This window comes from Solea solea, chromosome 6 (assembly GCF_958295425.1).
Source record: "Solea solea chromosome 6, fSolSol10.1, whole genome shotgun sequence".
NCBI classification, from domain to species: Eukaryota; Metazoa; Chordata; class Actinopteri; order Pleuronectiformes; family Soleidae; genus Solea; species Solea solea.
Window position 1 is genome coordinate 25,766,691 of NC_081139.1, and position 15,091 is coordinate 25,781,781.

Here is a 15,091-nt window from a genome sequence, read left to right on the forward strand (position 1 = left end):
GTCACTCTTTCATTCATTTACAAGTGTATCGTTAAGGAAGAGACCAGCAGGGAAAATGCCATATGAACCGAGTAAGTCCGTTTTGTTTATTTGACAGGAAATTCACAACGCTCTTCAGTAGCTTGAGCTGCTCAGTCAGGTAGCTCGCAGCTAGCTAGCTAGCTAGCCTCGCCCATACATAGCTGAACGATTTGACACTTCGTGTCGTAAATATAAATTCTTAGTCGTTCACTGCTGCTGTTTAACGCGGACACGTGTTATTATCATATTACGTCATTTAAGATGTATTATTGTGAATGTTCTCCGCTCTTAAAACGCCCCTCTGAGTCAGGAATTTTTAGAGAAGTTGGCATTTTCTGACAACGTCAGATGGAGGAAATAGTTGCGCTCACATCAGCCTGTTATTACATGTCCAGACAGTCAGGAACTGCTGCTGGGGAAGAAACTCACACACAGGAGGGGCGCTGTCGTTCACTGTAACAAGACAATAAAGGTAGTCTTGTCAATAAGAATTCTGATTTATTCTTCTTTTTGGACTCAATTCGCGAAATGCAGTGATTTTTACAGACGTTTTTACGGCTATAAAATGTGAGCTCAACAACTTAACAACGTATCGTTGTTCATATGCAAACAAAAGCTGCTGTTTAACAGTTTTTGTCGTTTTATCCAAAAGTAGTTCATGTTGGGAACATTAGATATTTTATTAAGTTCTCATCCTTTAAAATACTATCATTTAAAGCAAGGGTAGTGTGTAAAGGTCCAGTGTTTAGGGGTTTTATAAATACTAATTTGAATTTGTTTTCATTCAACTATTATGCCCTAGAAATTACTCTTGTTATTGTAAAATGTATTGACAATGTTTATTGTAGCCTGGCATCAGAGTGTCCACATGAATTGTATGTTTTTAAAGTTCTTGTAAGAGGTTCTTGCAGATCCAGCTCACACCTCAAGAACCAGAACTATCCTTTACATACATGTTTATTTCAGTTGTATCAACCTCAGTGTTTCACATTAACTCCCATGTCTTTTTGTGCCAACTTTCAGAACATGTATTTGCCAGTCTACCACAGATGGAAAGGGGATTTTCAAAGGTGATTGGTGGGGATCCTAAAGGCAACAATTTCCTGTATACCAATGGGAAGTGTGTCATCATCAGGGACATTGACGTAAGTTCATTTACTTTTTTCCAACCCAAGTCTCTAGTTACAGTAGTTCACACAACCTCAAAAATCATCATTGAGGTTGAAAAATAAAAGGTTTAAATGTTACTGCTGTGTACACACACACACACACACACACACACACACACCTGTGTAAGGTGCAGTCCAAGAAAGGTGATCAAGTTTCATTATGCCTGGTAAATGGCCTATGCAGTTTATCTTGACCTCGTGTAGCAGCTGAACATAAAATCTGGCATACAAATGTTGGCTAAGCACATTTACATTACATTACATTACATGTCATTTAGCAGACGCTTTTATCCAAAGCGACTTACAATAAGTGCATTTAAACATTTGGGTACAAATAAGTGCTAGAAGTAAGTAAGAGCTTCAAGTAAATCAAACTATGAAGTGCTAGTCATAAGTGCGCTACTTTTTTTTTTTTTTTTTTTTTTTTTTTTTTTTTTTTTCTTTTTGTCGTCGTCGTTATCGTCTTAGTCGAGGTAGAGTCGGAAGAAATGTGTTTTTAGTCGGCGGCGGAAGATGTGGAGGCTTTCCGCTGTCCGGATGTCGATGGGGAGCTCGTTCCACCATTTGGGAGCGAGGACAGTGAACAGTCTGGAGTTCTGTAAATGCCTCTGCGATCCTGTCAGTGAGGGGGCAGCGAGCCGGTTTGCCAATTTATTATGTAGCACTTTCTTACATAAATTATACAGGTCACAAGAATCAAACCGTACAATGCCGAACTGTAGATCAGTTAAAAAGACTTTACAATCCTGAAAACGTGGATTAATCTCCAACATTTAGCAAGGAAATGTCTAAAATCGCATCATTGAACAGAGGAGTCTGGTGTATTTAGCGACAACACTGCTGAAAGCTGGCGATCGCGAGAAAAAGCAAAACTTTTTTCGGCACAAGCTCGGGTCGCGTGGTTGTGTGATTCTCATCACTACCACCTGGGTTTCATCACCATCCATTTTGTATTTATTTCCACTTCGCACACACTTTCTCTTATGTTCTGTGCCGCACTCTCTCAGCGCCGCTGCTTGTAAACTCTTAACTGCAGCTCATGAAATTAGATGCAGAAGAATTGTTATTTAGAAATGAGATTACGTGTAGTTATGATTCGAGATCACAATTATTATTTTTTTAACGATTTATCGTGCAGCCCTAATGGCTGGTATAAAAATTAGAAGTGTACTATGTGTACATTTGATTTACTGTGAAACTAGTGGGGCAGAAGTAAAAGCGTTTGTATGGCAACAACCACCTTGCAATCCTATGTTGGTTCGTTGGAGAGGTTGCTTGGATATTCCATGTTCCGTCTTATAATGGAATGCACACCAAGTCCCTCTCAGCATGAAGTGGCAGTTCTGCTGCTGCTTTATTGTCATCTGCCAGTTTGCACCTCATTCTTCTGTCTTCATATGACATGCAACACAATGACACAGCCAAATGATGCACAGCCTCTTCACTTGTAACTACACACTGGGGTTACAGTGTCTTTAACACCTAGTACAAAGCTGTGTGCTAATTTTATGCAAGGTTGATCCACATATAAGTCATTTGTCAGACACAACCCTTCTGAAGTCACTCCTGTGTTTTACAGAACCCTGCGATCGCAGATATTTACACGGAACATGCCCACCAAGTTATTGTTGCCAAGTATGCCCCCAGTGGATACTACATTGCATCAGGAGGTAAACATCGTTGATATGATCTTGTCTTAACAAACATTCATGTACTTAAAGTGATAGTTCCATTTTGTTAAGTTTTATGAGGCACTGACACGAAGTCTGTGCAGCGGGCACCCCCTGTGCCAGGAACCATTTTGAGACACGGAAAACAAAAGGCTCGCCTAATAAAATCTGTGCCTGCTTAAGTCTATGATATCTTAAAAAATACTTCCACCACTTTATCTTGCTATTAGAAAACCTTTTCTGACTATAACATTGTATTTCTTAAAATTTCAATGGTTTCACGTTATACAATATCATTTGTTTTGTACATGAGCATGAATGAGTGCTCCAGTGAGAGTGAGAGTGAGAGTGAGAGGACCAGTCAAGTGTGTGTGTGTGCATGCTTAACTGCATACATTATTGGTTCTCTTATTAGTATTAGTACCGGTTTTCGGTATGAACCGGCATACCCCCCAGCACTACTTTCCAGTCAGTAAAAGGCTCTATAATGACAAGGTAAAGGTTTTTATTATTAATTAGCTATATTCAGTTTTTTCAGAGCGATCCTATTATGTCTCAAGCTGGTATCCTGACGTTTATGGCACAGTCGGCACCGATTGTGTCAGTATCTCATACAAACGCACTTCAAAAATCCCTTGAACACAGTAATGTTATTGTGAATAATAAAACTATGGAATTGAAATCCTTAAGATGAATCTGGGAAGCTCCGCATCTGGGACACCACTCAGAAGGAGCACATGCTCAAGTACGAGTACACCCCTTTTGGGGGCAAGATCAAGGACATTGCATGGACAGAAGACAGCAAGAGGATTGCTGTTGTTGGAGAGGGACGAGAGAAGTGAGTATATTCATGCTATGAACAAATGTGCACTGATGTTTTAGAAATAACACAACACACCTGATTCAAAAGAACGGGTCGTTATCAGGCTTCTGCAGAGCTTGATGACGAGCTGATCATCTGAATCAGGTGTGTTGGAGCAGGGCAACATCTAAAACATGCAGGGCAGTGTTCCCTGAGGACCAGGGTTGGGGAAACACTGTCCTAGAGGATGAAGCTCTTGTTCCTCTCTCTCACACAGACCCAGAACATCTGAATGTGTGCTCATGTCTTCCTGTAGGTTTGGGGCTGTGTTCCTGTGGGATTCTGGCTCCAGTGTGGGGGGAGTTAACGGCCACTCCAAGTTAATCAACTCTGTTGACATCAAGCCGAGTCGCCCGTACCGTATGATCACCGGCAGTGATGATGCCTTCTCTGTCTTCCACGAGGGGCCTCCCTTCAAGTTCAAGTTAACATTACGTGTAAGTAGTGTTTGTTTGAGCGGCATTTGAGCAGGGATACTCTGTTTCAGCATTTATTATTCAAGTTGAATTTCTTTGGACCTGTGCTTGGAAAAAGTGAACCAAATGATGAACATAATTTTGACTTTACAGTCTAACAAAATAATGACCTACAGCGAACGCACACATTTATGGCAGTGGATTTTGCTCTGTGGCTCTGTGTCATACACTGGTGGTTTTTGACAGTGTTGCCATGTTTGTCTGTTTCCATCTTACGTAAACCCACTTACCCCATAAATTATTATTATAATAAATAATAATTATTATAATAATAATAATTACAATATAATAATTCTATTATGTTAGTATTTTTAGGAGTAAGTTATATGCCAGGGGTTTTCACATCATGATTATTCTGACCTAAGTAATTGCAATTATTGATAAATAGCAGTGGAAACGGGGACGATACTCAATGCTGACTTTTGCCTGTAGAAGCCATTTTGTTTTTAAAAATTGTTTTATTATTGTTTTGTACCTTTTGTGTGCGTCATATTTCGGATTGTAAAGATGTTTGCCTCAAAAACAAAGTATTACCTTCCAAGTATACAGCCAGTGTAGTGTATTTTACTCACTAAATGGCTGTCCATCTTGTCTACACTTGTTTAATGTTCACAGTAATAAGTTACCAGTAATTCCTGCTAGTTGGCGCTGTGGTGCCAGAAGAGGCAGATGTAGATAGTTAGTGAGAGCAGCTGAGCTGTGTATGTAACAAGAACAAAACATAAATGATGATTTCTGTAAACAAGGGATCATTCCAGGAAATGTCTTCATCCCCACTGTAGAGCATATGCAAGCCCAACATGTGGCACTGCTACTCCAAAACTGGAGAAGTAGTTGTTAATCATGCGCTGTGTACAAACGTCTTTATTTTTTAAATGAAGCTTTATTCAAACATGTAAACAATCACAGAGACAGAATGAAGAAAGCCACCGTAACTATGTAAAAAACAGACAAGTTATCAATAAAGTGAACAGACCAAACACACTCCAAGATGACGATGAAGTGACTGCAAATACAAGACTGAAGCGGGACTATGACATCATTGGTCTCCCAAAGTAGCATATTGTAAATCTATCATCGTGTATCGTAAAGGTCTTTTTTCCAAACCTAATAGTCCACTAGACTCGGTACGATTGGGGAACAATTGGGGGTTGCAACATTCAGCTGGTCCCAGTTTGCTTTCACATTGCAATTGCGTTGTACCCACAATGCCCTGCGTTGTAGTGCGCTTCCTACATTTGGTTAACTTGAAGCGAACCGAGACCTACGTCTTTAGGCGGACCAGAGTTTGCTTCTTTGATGCGCATCAGAGCTGGGTTGTGTTGGTGTGAAAGCACCCTCAATTTATTTAAGGGTGATATCGTTATTGCAATATCCAGCAACGTTATCACATAATTACCTAGTATCATTACCAATACCTAGGGTATTGCTTGTCTACATTAAAATTTAAGTGTGCAATTTTAAGATTTCCCACTGTGATACCCGTTTTTTAAAAAGTGTTTCATCACTTCTAAAATGTTGACCTAGACTCGTTTTTGTGTGGACATTCCTTAAGTGTCAGATTCAGGTTCATTCCTCCACATACACCCATGCCTCTTACAATATAACTCGTCATTTTGAAATGCTTTTGTCATCTTGTTTGTTTTGGGATAATGTCTATGCTTCTGCTGCCAAACTAACAAAGGTTCAATAATCTGAAATGAAAAGTTTTGCGACCATCAGGTGTTGAATGCCTAATTTTACATTTCTCTTTGCAGGTTTGACTCGCAAATCATGTCTTTTCATAACATATTGGAATTGTAAGAGAGTGAAAAATCTTTCATGATGAATAATTTCTATAATTTCTCTTCTCCTGTCCTTGGTGATAATTAAAGAATCACAGCCAGTTTGTAAACTGCGTCCGCTACGCTCCCAATGGAGATCATTTTGCCACAGCTGGTGCTGATGGCCAGGTGAGTGTCGAAGAACATTTGAACTCTGATTGACTGAAGTCCAAAAGGTGTCCATGTCTTTTTATTAATGATTTTAATTTTCACAGATTCACGTCTATGATGGAAAAACTGGTGATCATGTTGCCTCCCTGGGTGGAGCGAAGGCCCACAATGGAGGAATCTATGCTGTGAGTTCTTTTTTTATTTAAATTTTTTTTTAATGTAAATACAAATGCATTTACCTTTATGTCTTTATAAACTAAGTCATCTCTATTTCCCACAGAATTACATCTGTGGTGGTAACTAGGGTCAGGCAGGAGTATTGGTTATGAAAAGTTAATCAGTTATTAGTGTGTCCTGTACTGATATTTATGTCGCAATCTTAAGAATCTTCCTATAGACGAATCCAGCGAGCAGTTTGTGTGTTTCGCCATTACTGCGGTGGCTGCTGTTGGAGCGTCCGAGAATTGCGCAGGTTCTTCCTGACTTCCTAGACATCGTTGTCAAAATGAATGCTGCATGTACAGGTACAAGTAGAAAGATACACTTCTTATGACAGCTCCCATTCAATCGCGCGTATACTGGAGGGAGATGCCACCGCAGCAATGGCGGCTTGTTTACTTCCGGTACTTTGACGTATTCGTCTACACAACCATGTCTTATCATGACTTAACTTTATTAGGATACTAATGGCACTTTTCCACTACACAGTTGTAGCATGGCTCGACACAGCACGGCTCAACCCTACTAATTTTTTGCTTTTCTATTAAGTATTGTACCTGGTACCTGGTGTTTTTTTTAGTACCTGCTTTGGTGAGGTTCCAAGCAACTGAGACGATGCCAAATGAGACTGCCGGCTGCTGATTGGCAGAGAGTGTCGTCACTGGATCAGTCATGAGCGTTAATCTCCAACATTTAGCAAGGAAATTTGTAAAATGTTAATCTTTAACAGAGGAGTCTGGCGTATTTAGACGAAGGCCAGCGATTGTGACGATTAACTAGAGAAACCCCAAAACCCCTCCGAATGGCCCACTGATAACCCTGCGGTCGACCAGTTCCAGCCATTTACTCCTCCACAAAAGCATTTTCCCCCAAGTTCGCCTGGTTCTTTCTAAAGTCGTAAATTTATGACTTTAATCTCGTGAAGTAAGACTTTATTCTCAATGTGGCCCTAATACTCCGTCATCTCACATCAAATTATTGATGCAGTTTGTCACTCTTGATCTGCCTTAACATGGCACTTTAATTGTGTTTACACAAACCTCGTTAAAATACATATTATCATGCATTTTCTTTACATCCTACAGATCAGTTGGAGTCCTGACAGCTCCCAGCTGATCTCTGCCTCGGGGGACAAGACGGTGAAGCTCTGGGATGTTGGCGCAGGTACAGCTGTCAGCACCTTCAACATGGGCACTGAAGTGACTGCTCAGCAGCTGGGCTGCCTGTGGCAGAAAGACCACCTCCTCAGCATCTCCCTGTCAGGATACATCAACTACCTGGACAAGAACAACCCTGACCGGCCCATACGCACCATTAAGGTCAGGTTCTCACATTTTTAAAGGTTGTTAGTTTTAAATTTCTTGGATGCAAATAAACTTTGAAATCCTTAAGCTGACTAAAATGAACAAAAGAAATTGTGTAATGTGCAAACCACCATCTCCAGATGTGTGTAACTGAGTAGTATAGTTTAGTTTAGAACGATCCCTATTAGTCATTACTTGTACGGATGCATAATATTGGACTTTGAGTGTTCAGACGTCATTTATCTCTTCTGTAGTGAAAGTTAAACTAACAAGGTCTATTGTTTGTTTAGAGATGAGGTTTATTGTAACATGTTGCTTGTTCATTCTCCAGGGTCACAGCAAATCCATCCATTGTCTGACAGTTCATAAAAGTGACGGGCGATCATACATCTACTCGGGGAGTCACGATGGACACATCAATATCCTTTTCATTGATCAAGCAGAGCTACAAAATGACAATTTATTGAAAATGAATGGGTTGTAATATGAAAGGTGCGTGCAGGTGTGTTTCTAAACACGAACATTGGATGAGTTTTGAGGTTATTATGCCTCTATGGTTCGTAACATAAAATATCCATGACCAAGGAGTGATTTTGTTTCTTAACGTTCACCGCACATTACTGGGATGCAGAAACGGGAGAGAACGACTGCTTCTCTGGTAAGGGCCACAGCAACCAGGTGACCAAGATGGTGACCGACGGAGCTGATGACCTGGTGACATGCAGCATGGACGATACGCTGCGCTTCACCAACCTCAATAAGAAGGATTACAGGTGGGGTTTGTGATATGTTGCCATCTTTGAACACATAAAGAGTTTAGTGGGGTATTATAGTCCTATAATGTTTTGTGTCTACTTAATGTATACGGTGTCCACGGACAACATGGAACATCTTTGAATAGGAGCATGTAAACATTATATTGATATTTATTGTTCCGCTCCCCTATTAACAATTGAACTCAAACCGCCACTAAGTGTGTTTCTCTCTGCCATTGTTTTTCCACATGGAACCTTGCGGGGTTAAACTTAACTTTATTCTTTGTCGTGCTGATTTAGCAATGGTCTACTGGAACAAGCGCTCACTTTAGCTAAGCTAGCTAATTAATGTTATTGTGCAGTGAATCAGACATTATAGTGAAATTAACCCCTACAGGAGGGGTCCTCCTGTCTGTCCCTTCTTAAGCCTTACTGTAAATCATAGTCATGCGTTCATATTGTTTGGAAAGTTTGGATTAATAAGTTACACATGTATACTGTATATGTGGCCATTAAGCAACAAACCAGCAACATATCGGCCCAGCACAAATCAAGTAAACAAAGACTTTTAAAAAAAAAAAAAAACAGAGTCCCGTGTTCGAAACCCAACTGTGACCAGTTTGTTTTTTTACCACTACCACTTGTGTTTGTGCCTGTGTTGTTATCATTGTTCTACAATTCAGTTCTTTGATGTGAGAAAAATAATTGGATTTTGAATGTAATTTGGTGAATTTCTTGATCTGTCTTGGTTGTTTATGAAAGAGATTGTCACTGTGCTAATGCTGCAAATTGTGCAAATGTTTAATTTCTCTACAGCCGGAGGAGATCATTCGGTCTTTAACCTTAACAACCCATTTGTGTTCGAAATGTAAAGTTTAGAAGCACATCAGAGAGTCTGAGGTCCAAGTTGTTGGATCAGTATACATCAGCTAAATCCATTTTTTTTTTTTTTTTAAGCCAGCTCTAATGTCTTATTTATAATGATGTGAATAATTGTAATTGGTGGGTTTCAGTGCGTCTGATGTGGTGAAGATGGACACACAACCCAAAAGTGTGACTGCAGTAGCAGGAGGCGTGTCACTGGCTGTGGGCATTGAGCAGGTCAGTCATCATTGTCCATCAGTCTAACCAGCTCTTGAGTTCAAGTGTTTCCACTTGGGTAGACTGCATTTGCAAAGCTTTAGAAAATCTTCCAGATGAAAGATATTTTCTGATGAGGTTTTAAAAAGTAAATGATCCTCTTGCTTTATTTAGATTGTCTTGCTGAAGGATAAGAAGAAAGTCTTCACATTGGAAAATCTTGACTACGAACCACAGGTCGCAGATATCCATCCTGGTGGCACGACTGCTGCAGTGGGGGGTAATGTAAGTGTGGAGCTTTTCATTTTTAGCTGTCTCTGAAAGCAGTTTTGAGTCTTGTGTGGGAGAAATCAAAGCCTAAATCCAACCATTCACTTTAACATTCACATCTACAGTCACTGTAGAGTGTCCATACCTGATTTGCATGTTTTTGACTGTGTGAGGAAGTCATGGAACCCGGAGAGAACCCACTCACATATGGGAAGAGCATGTGTATGTGTATGTGTATATGTGTGGTGGATCACATCAAATACCAAACTGGGGTCTCACAGAAAAGACAGTGCTCCCGAAACTTGGCATGTCTGATTTATGTCCAAAAGTAGAGTTTTCTCCTCGTGGACATTCTTATTAAGAATGACAAAATGGGCGGTATTAACACATCAGTATAAACAACCATACAAATAACACGCTGAAAAGAAATCAGAGCTTGTTTTAATGATTTTAAAAAAAAAAATAATAATTTTAAAGCGATAAATTGATTCATCTAGTAATGGAATGATAATCGATCAGTCATTGCTGTGGAAAATTTTGTTCAGTGTAACGTGTGAAACCATCACAGAAAAACAAAGACATGATTCCTCTTGCTTCTTTGTTCTTTTTCTTCTCAGGATGGAAAGATCCGCCTGTACTCCATTGAAGGCAACACTCTGAAGTTAGAAGACCAAGTACTGGATGTCTCGGGGCTGGTCACAGGCTTGGCCTACTCAAATGATGGAGCCTATCTGGCTTCCATTGATGAGAAGAGAGCTGCCACACTCTTTACTGTGGCCGACGGCTACTCGGTAAACATATAGATAGATAGATAGATAGATAGATAGATAGATTAGGGCTGTCAATCAATTAAAACAAATAACTTTATGTTAGCATTAACGAATTAATCTCGAAAATAAACCTGAAGCTTATAAGAGATATTTATATAAAATCATGGAATGAACGAGAGAGGCACACACGCGTGTACATTTTTTCTATATATATATATATATAACTATATATATATATATATATATATATATATATATATATATATATATAACTATATATATATATATATATATAACTATATATATATATATATATAACTATATATATATATATATAACTATATATATATATATATATGTGTGTATATATATGTATATATGTATATGTGTATATATATATATATATATATGTGTGTATATGTATATATATATATGTGTGTGTATGTGTGTACATATATATATATATATATATATATATATATATATATATATATATATATATATATATATATATATATATATATATATATATATATATATATATAATTTTTCTGGTTTGTTTATGGTCCAGCATCCAAAAGTGTTTGTCTCCCCCAGGTTAAAAATACGTTTCACGGACACCATGCCAAACCTGTGTCCTTGGCCTGGTCGCCTGATAATGAGCACTTTGCCACTGGTGGGATGGACATGTTGGTTTTTGTCTGGACGATCAGCGATGAAGAAAGAAGAATCAAAATCCAAGGTAATCCACACGACACTGTTCAGCCGCAGCAGTGACGTGTCACTGACCACACTGCCACCTTTTCACTTATGCACTCCCTTTTTAATCAAGGCTATGGTCGTTGTTAATCACGTGTGCCAAACTTAGCTCACTCTGAGACGGCTTTCCCAGGGTGGAAACTCACGTTTGTAAACCGTTCACCCTCCTGCACAAAATTCCATAGAGAGAATACATTTTTAAATCAAGGGAACACAGGAGTCACGGTCCACTGCTGTTCTGTTTGTGTTACTTTTGTTTATCTGGTTGAATGATTTTAAACACCCAAGTCGCAAAATAGCACATTTAAACTTGACGATTGAGGCAGCAGTGAATGAACAACTCCAGTGTGCCAGGAAGTAAAAATAGCAGAATTTCTCTGTGGACTTTGGTGTGGGAGAGTAAACAATTTGCAGACTGCATACATATTCTGAAGTTGTCACAGACCACTGAGCTCTTCCGTGGCTAAAATCAGTTTTTCTTTCAATGGTCCCCCTGCTACACCCGTACTAAATACTGAACCATCCCTTTAATGTTGGGCTTGATAAGTGTTTAGATACAAGAACACGTTTGGTATCAAACATCATAGTTTAATTCATAAAAAGCCTGATGGCTGACCCATGGATTTACCATTCCAAACCGAACTGAACCATGATTGCATATGACGTTTGTAAACGGTTGTGTTTGTTTTCCTGTGATGTCTGCAGACCCTCACCGGTTGCACCACATCAGCAGCTTGGCTTGGGTGGATGAGCACACTCTAGTGACTACTTCCTATGATGCCACCATCAAGCAATGGACTATTACATACTGAGCTGCAAGCAGACAAATATCCACATCTCCAGGGACGAGGACTTCTTATCACTTTTTTCTCGCTTCCTTTCTTTCTTTCTTTCTTTTTATTATTAAATGTATTTTCACACTCTAGATGGTAGTTTTGCCGTCTGTAAACATCAGAATTGTAAATGAGAATGGACAGGAAAAGCTCCCAACAAACAGGTTATCCAAGGAGAGATCGCTTTGATGCAAACGACCGTCACTAACACCAACATGAAGTGTAAAACATAAGCACATGTGCTTTTACATTTCATAACAGACCCAGTCAAATACCATGCAAGATCAACATTCCATAGCTTCAAACTGAAACCATTGTCTGTGGTTCGAGCTGAAGCGTCCGAACCAGGATGGTTTTTTTTTGTTTGTTTTTTTTAAACATGGCCCTAACTGCATTATTAACCTGTCACTTTTTTTATTTTATGGGATTGGGTGTTGTCTTTTTTCCCTCTTTCTTTATATGATCTATAACTCTTCCTGGTGGACTGGGGAGCAAGGGTAGGGACTGAAAGAACAAAGTATATATATTTAATATTGGGCTATGATAAAGGATTATTTTCATTATGGATTAATCTGTCGATTCATTTGGTCCTTAAAATTTCTGAAAATTCAGTTTTACCCAAATTTCAAAGAGCAAAGAAACCAGAACATGTTCAAACTTAAGGAGCTGAAGAATCTATAACTTCTATGACGAGAAGAAAAAAACCCAAATGATTCATTGATAATCAAAACAATGCGGCTTTCAATTAATGATTAATGATTTTGTGCAGTCCTGATACAGTTTTGAGGTGGTGTCTGTTCACCTGGACATCTGTACTGTTACTGGCTTATATTTTGAATGCTTGTCTCCCTAGTTTTCATATCTTTATGCATCTGCTTCCAAAGTAGAAATGATTAATTGATGATGATAATAACACTGTATGCATTTTGAGTTCCACGTACATTTGTACTCATGCTTATCAAACACATTATGTGCATTTGTGCTCAGAGGAAATCATCAAAAATGACTTCATGTTCAGGAACACACTGCACTGTGGTGCAGTGTAATGATGACCAGTAGGGGGCTCTGTAGTGTAAATGCAGAGCCTCTTATCTTACAGGATGTTGGTGTCAATCAGTGAGTTCATTGTAATTGATCCCTGAAATTAAACATCTGACATAAATGTCACCGCAGCGTCCTTTTAGTTCAGTGTTATTGTAGATTAAAGCAGAAATGCTTGAAGAAAAGAAGGAACCTCCAACAGTCCAACGCTTTACTGTTCACCCAAAGAAAAATTTGCAGTGACAAACTTTGCAGTGAAGTAATCCCTGATGTTCACAGTGAAACAAATGGTTAACATGCATGTATAATTTTGTCGAGATTAATGTTTAAACCCATTAAAACGTGACTCATCAATCATTTAATCTACTGTGGTTTCAAAGGGCAACGGGGGGCGGGGGGGGGGCACCCACCTGCTTCACATGAAGCAGCTGGGTGCAGGTGCAGTGTGCAAAACACATCTAAAATGGGTGGAATACTGTGCTCATGGGCAACCCTGACCAGTCCTTGGATTATGTTCCTTTGCTGCATGTCTACCCTTCTCTCTCCCACCCGCCCACATGTTGCTGTGTGATCTAATAAAAGCTAATATAGCCCAAAAGATATTGGATGCAGTTTCCGGTCGAGTGTGCATGAAGACTAGAACAGGGCTATTTAAATACTGACCATTTACAAAGGGAGAACATGCAAACTCCACACACACAGAAAAACCCAGAGCAGGATGTGAACCAGCAACCTTCTTGCTGTGAGGCAACAGTGCCAGCCACATCCACTGTGTGAACTGCCCCTAACCAATTGAAAATAATAAAATGAAAACTTTTTTTGTCTCCTCTCAGTCCTGCTGTTTGTATCAAGTGAATTTCTCCAGTGTGAGCTCAATGAAGTCAAATCTAACCTAACCCAATCTAATCTAAATTATGGGAAATTGATCGCTTCATAGTGCATTTATATTATATGATGTATGATACAGTACACATACATCAATGTCCATCAGGGTTTTTACTTTTATAACTGTTTGTTTCTGCTCCTCTGGGTTTTGTTTATCCACACAGAAACACAACTTTCCCTATTTATTAGGGTATTTTCCTTTTTCCTTCTGAAAAAGTTTCAAGAAATGTCTATATTCAAACGAAATCTCTCTGAACAATGCCGGGCCTGTACACGGTGCTGTGACTTTTTTTTTAAAAATGTGAATAAGTATACATACAAAACAAAGGCAGAATGAAGAAAGTCAGACTCAGGACAACTGTGGAAAGAAAATTAAAGGGATTAAACCAAACAAATTCAAAGAGAAGAAGAAGGTAAGTGAGGTAGCATATTTGTTCAAAACGAAAACTCAAGGGTGGCATTTTGTGTTATTTTTCACTCTGGGACCCGTTTTCCAAAAATACCATTTCCTTAGTCCCAAAGCACCAGTTCCACGTTGATAAAAGAGAAGGAGAGAGCAGGAGCTATACTCAAAGATGGAGGGATGACCTCAGGTCATTTAGTCATGAATGAAACTAGTGCATCCCTCAGTGTTCATGTGATGAGGAGCTCAGGGCCGAGAGCTCCTCATCACATGAACACTTAGGTTCATTTAAGCCCAATAAACAAGCAGACAGGGACACAGAGTGTACATAGCTGTAAACCTTTACTTTCACGAGTCACATGACCCACTCAGCTCTGAGTGTGTGCAAGCATCTCACTCGTATGAGTTCAAATCCTGATTTGATTTGAACAATGTATGGAAGCAGAAGTGAAGCTTCTTCTTCTTCTTCTTCTTCTTAGAGTTAGACTTCTTGTTCTTCTTCTTCTTCTTCTTCTTCTTGTTCTTCTTGTTCTTCTTCTTGTTCTTGTTCTTCTTCTTCTTCTTGTTCTTCTTCTTGTTCTTCTTCTTCTTCTTCTTTTCCACTACTGCACATGTCAAAGTAGTCCATTCTGACTGGTGA

General features: G+C 39.2%; 1 protein-coding gene across 1 annotated transcript; it reads left to right on the forward strand.

Moving 5' to 3' along the window:
• wdr1 (WD repeat domain 1) lies at positions 1–13,520 on the forward strand. Its single transcript, XM_058631990.1, has 15 exons — positions 1–71; positions 1,045–1,166; positions 2,770–2,860; positions 3,551–3,698; positions 3,979–4,159; positions 6,073–6,150; positions 6,237–6,317; positions 7,437–7,670; positions 7,987–8,074; positions 8,272–8,428; positions 9,424–9,511; positions 9,665–9,775; positions 10,378–10,551; positions 11,128–11,272; positions 11,995–13,520. Exons 1-15 carry the CDS (start codon positions 56–58, stop codon positions 12,099–12,101), a joined length of 1,821 nt encoding a protein of 606 aa, XP_058487973.1. The 5' UTR covers positions 1–55; the 3' UTR covers positions 12,102–13,520.
• Positions 13,521–15,091: the final 1,571 nt, after the last annotated feature.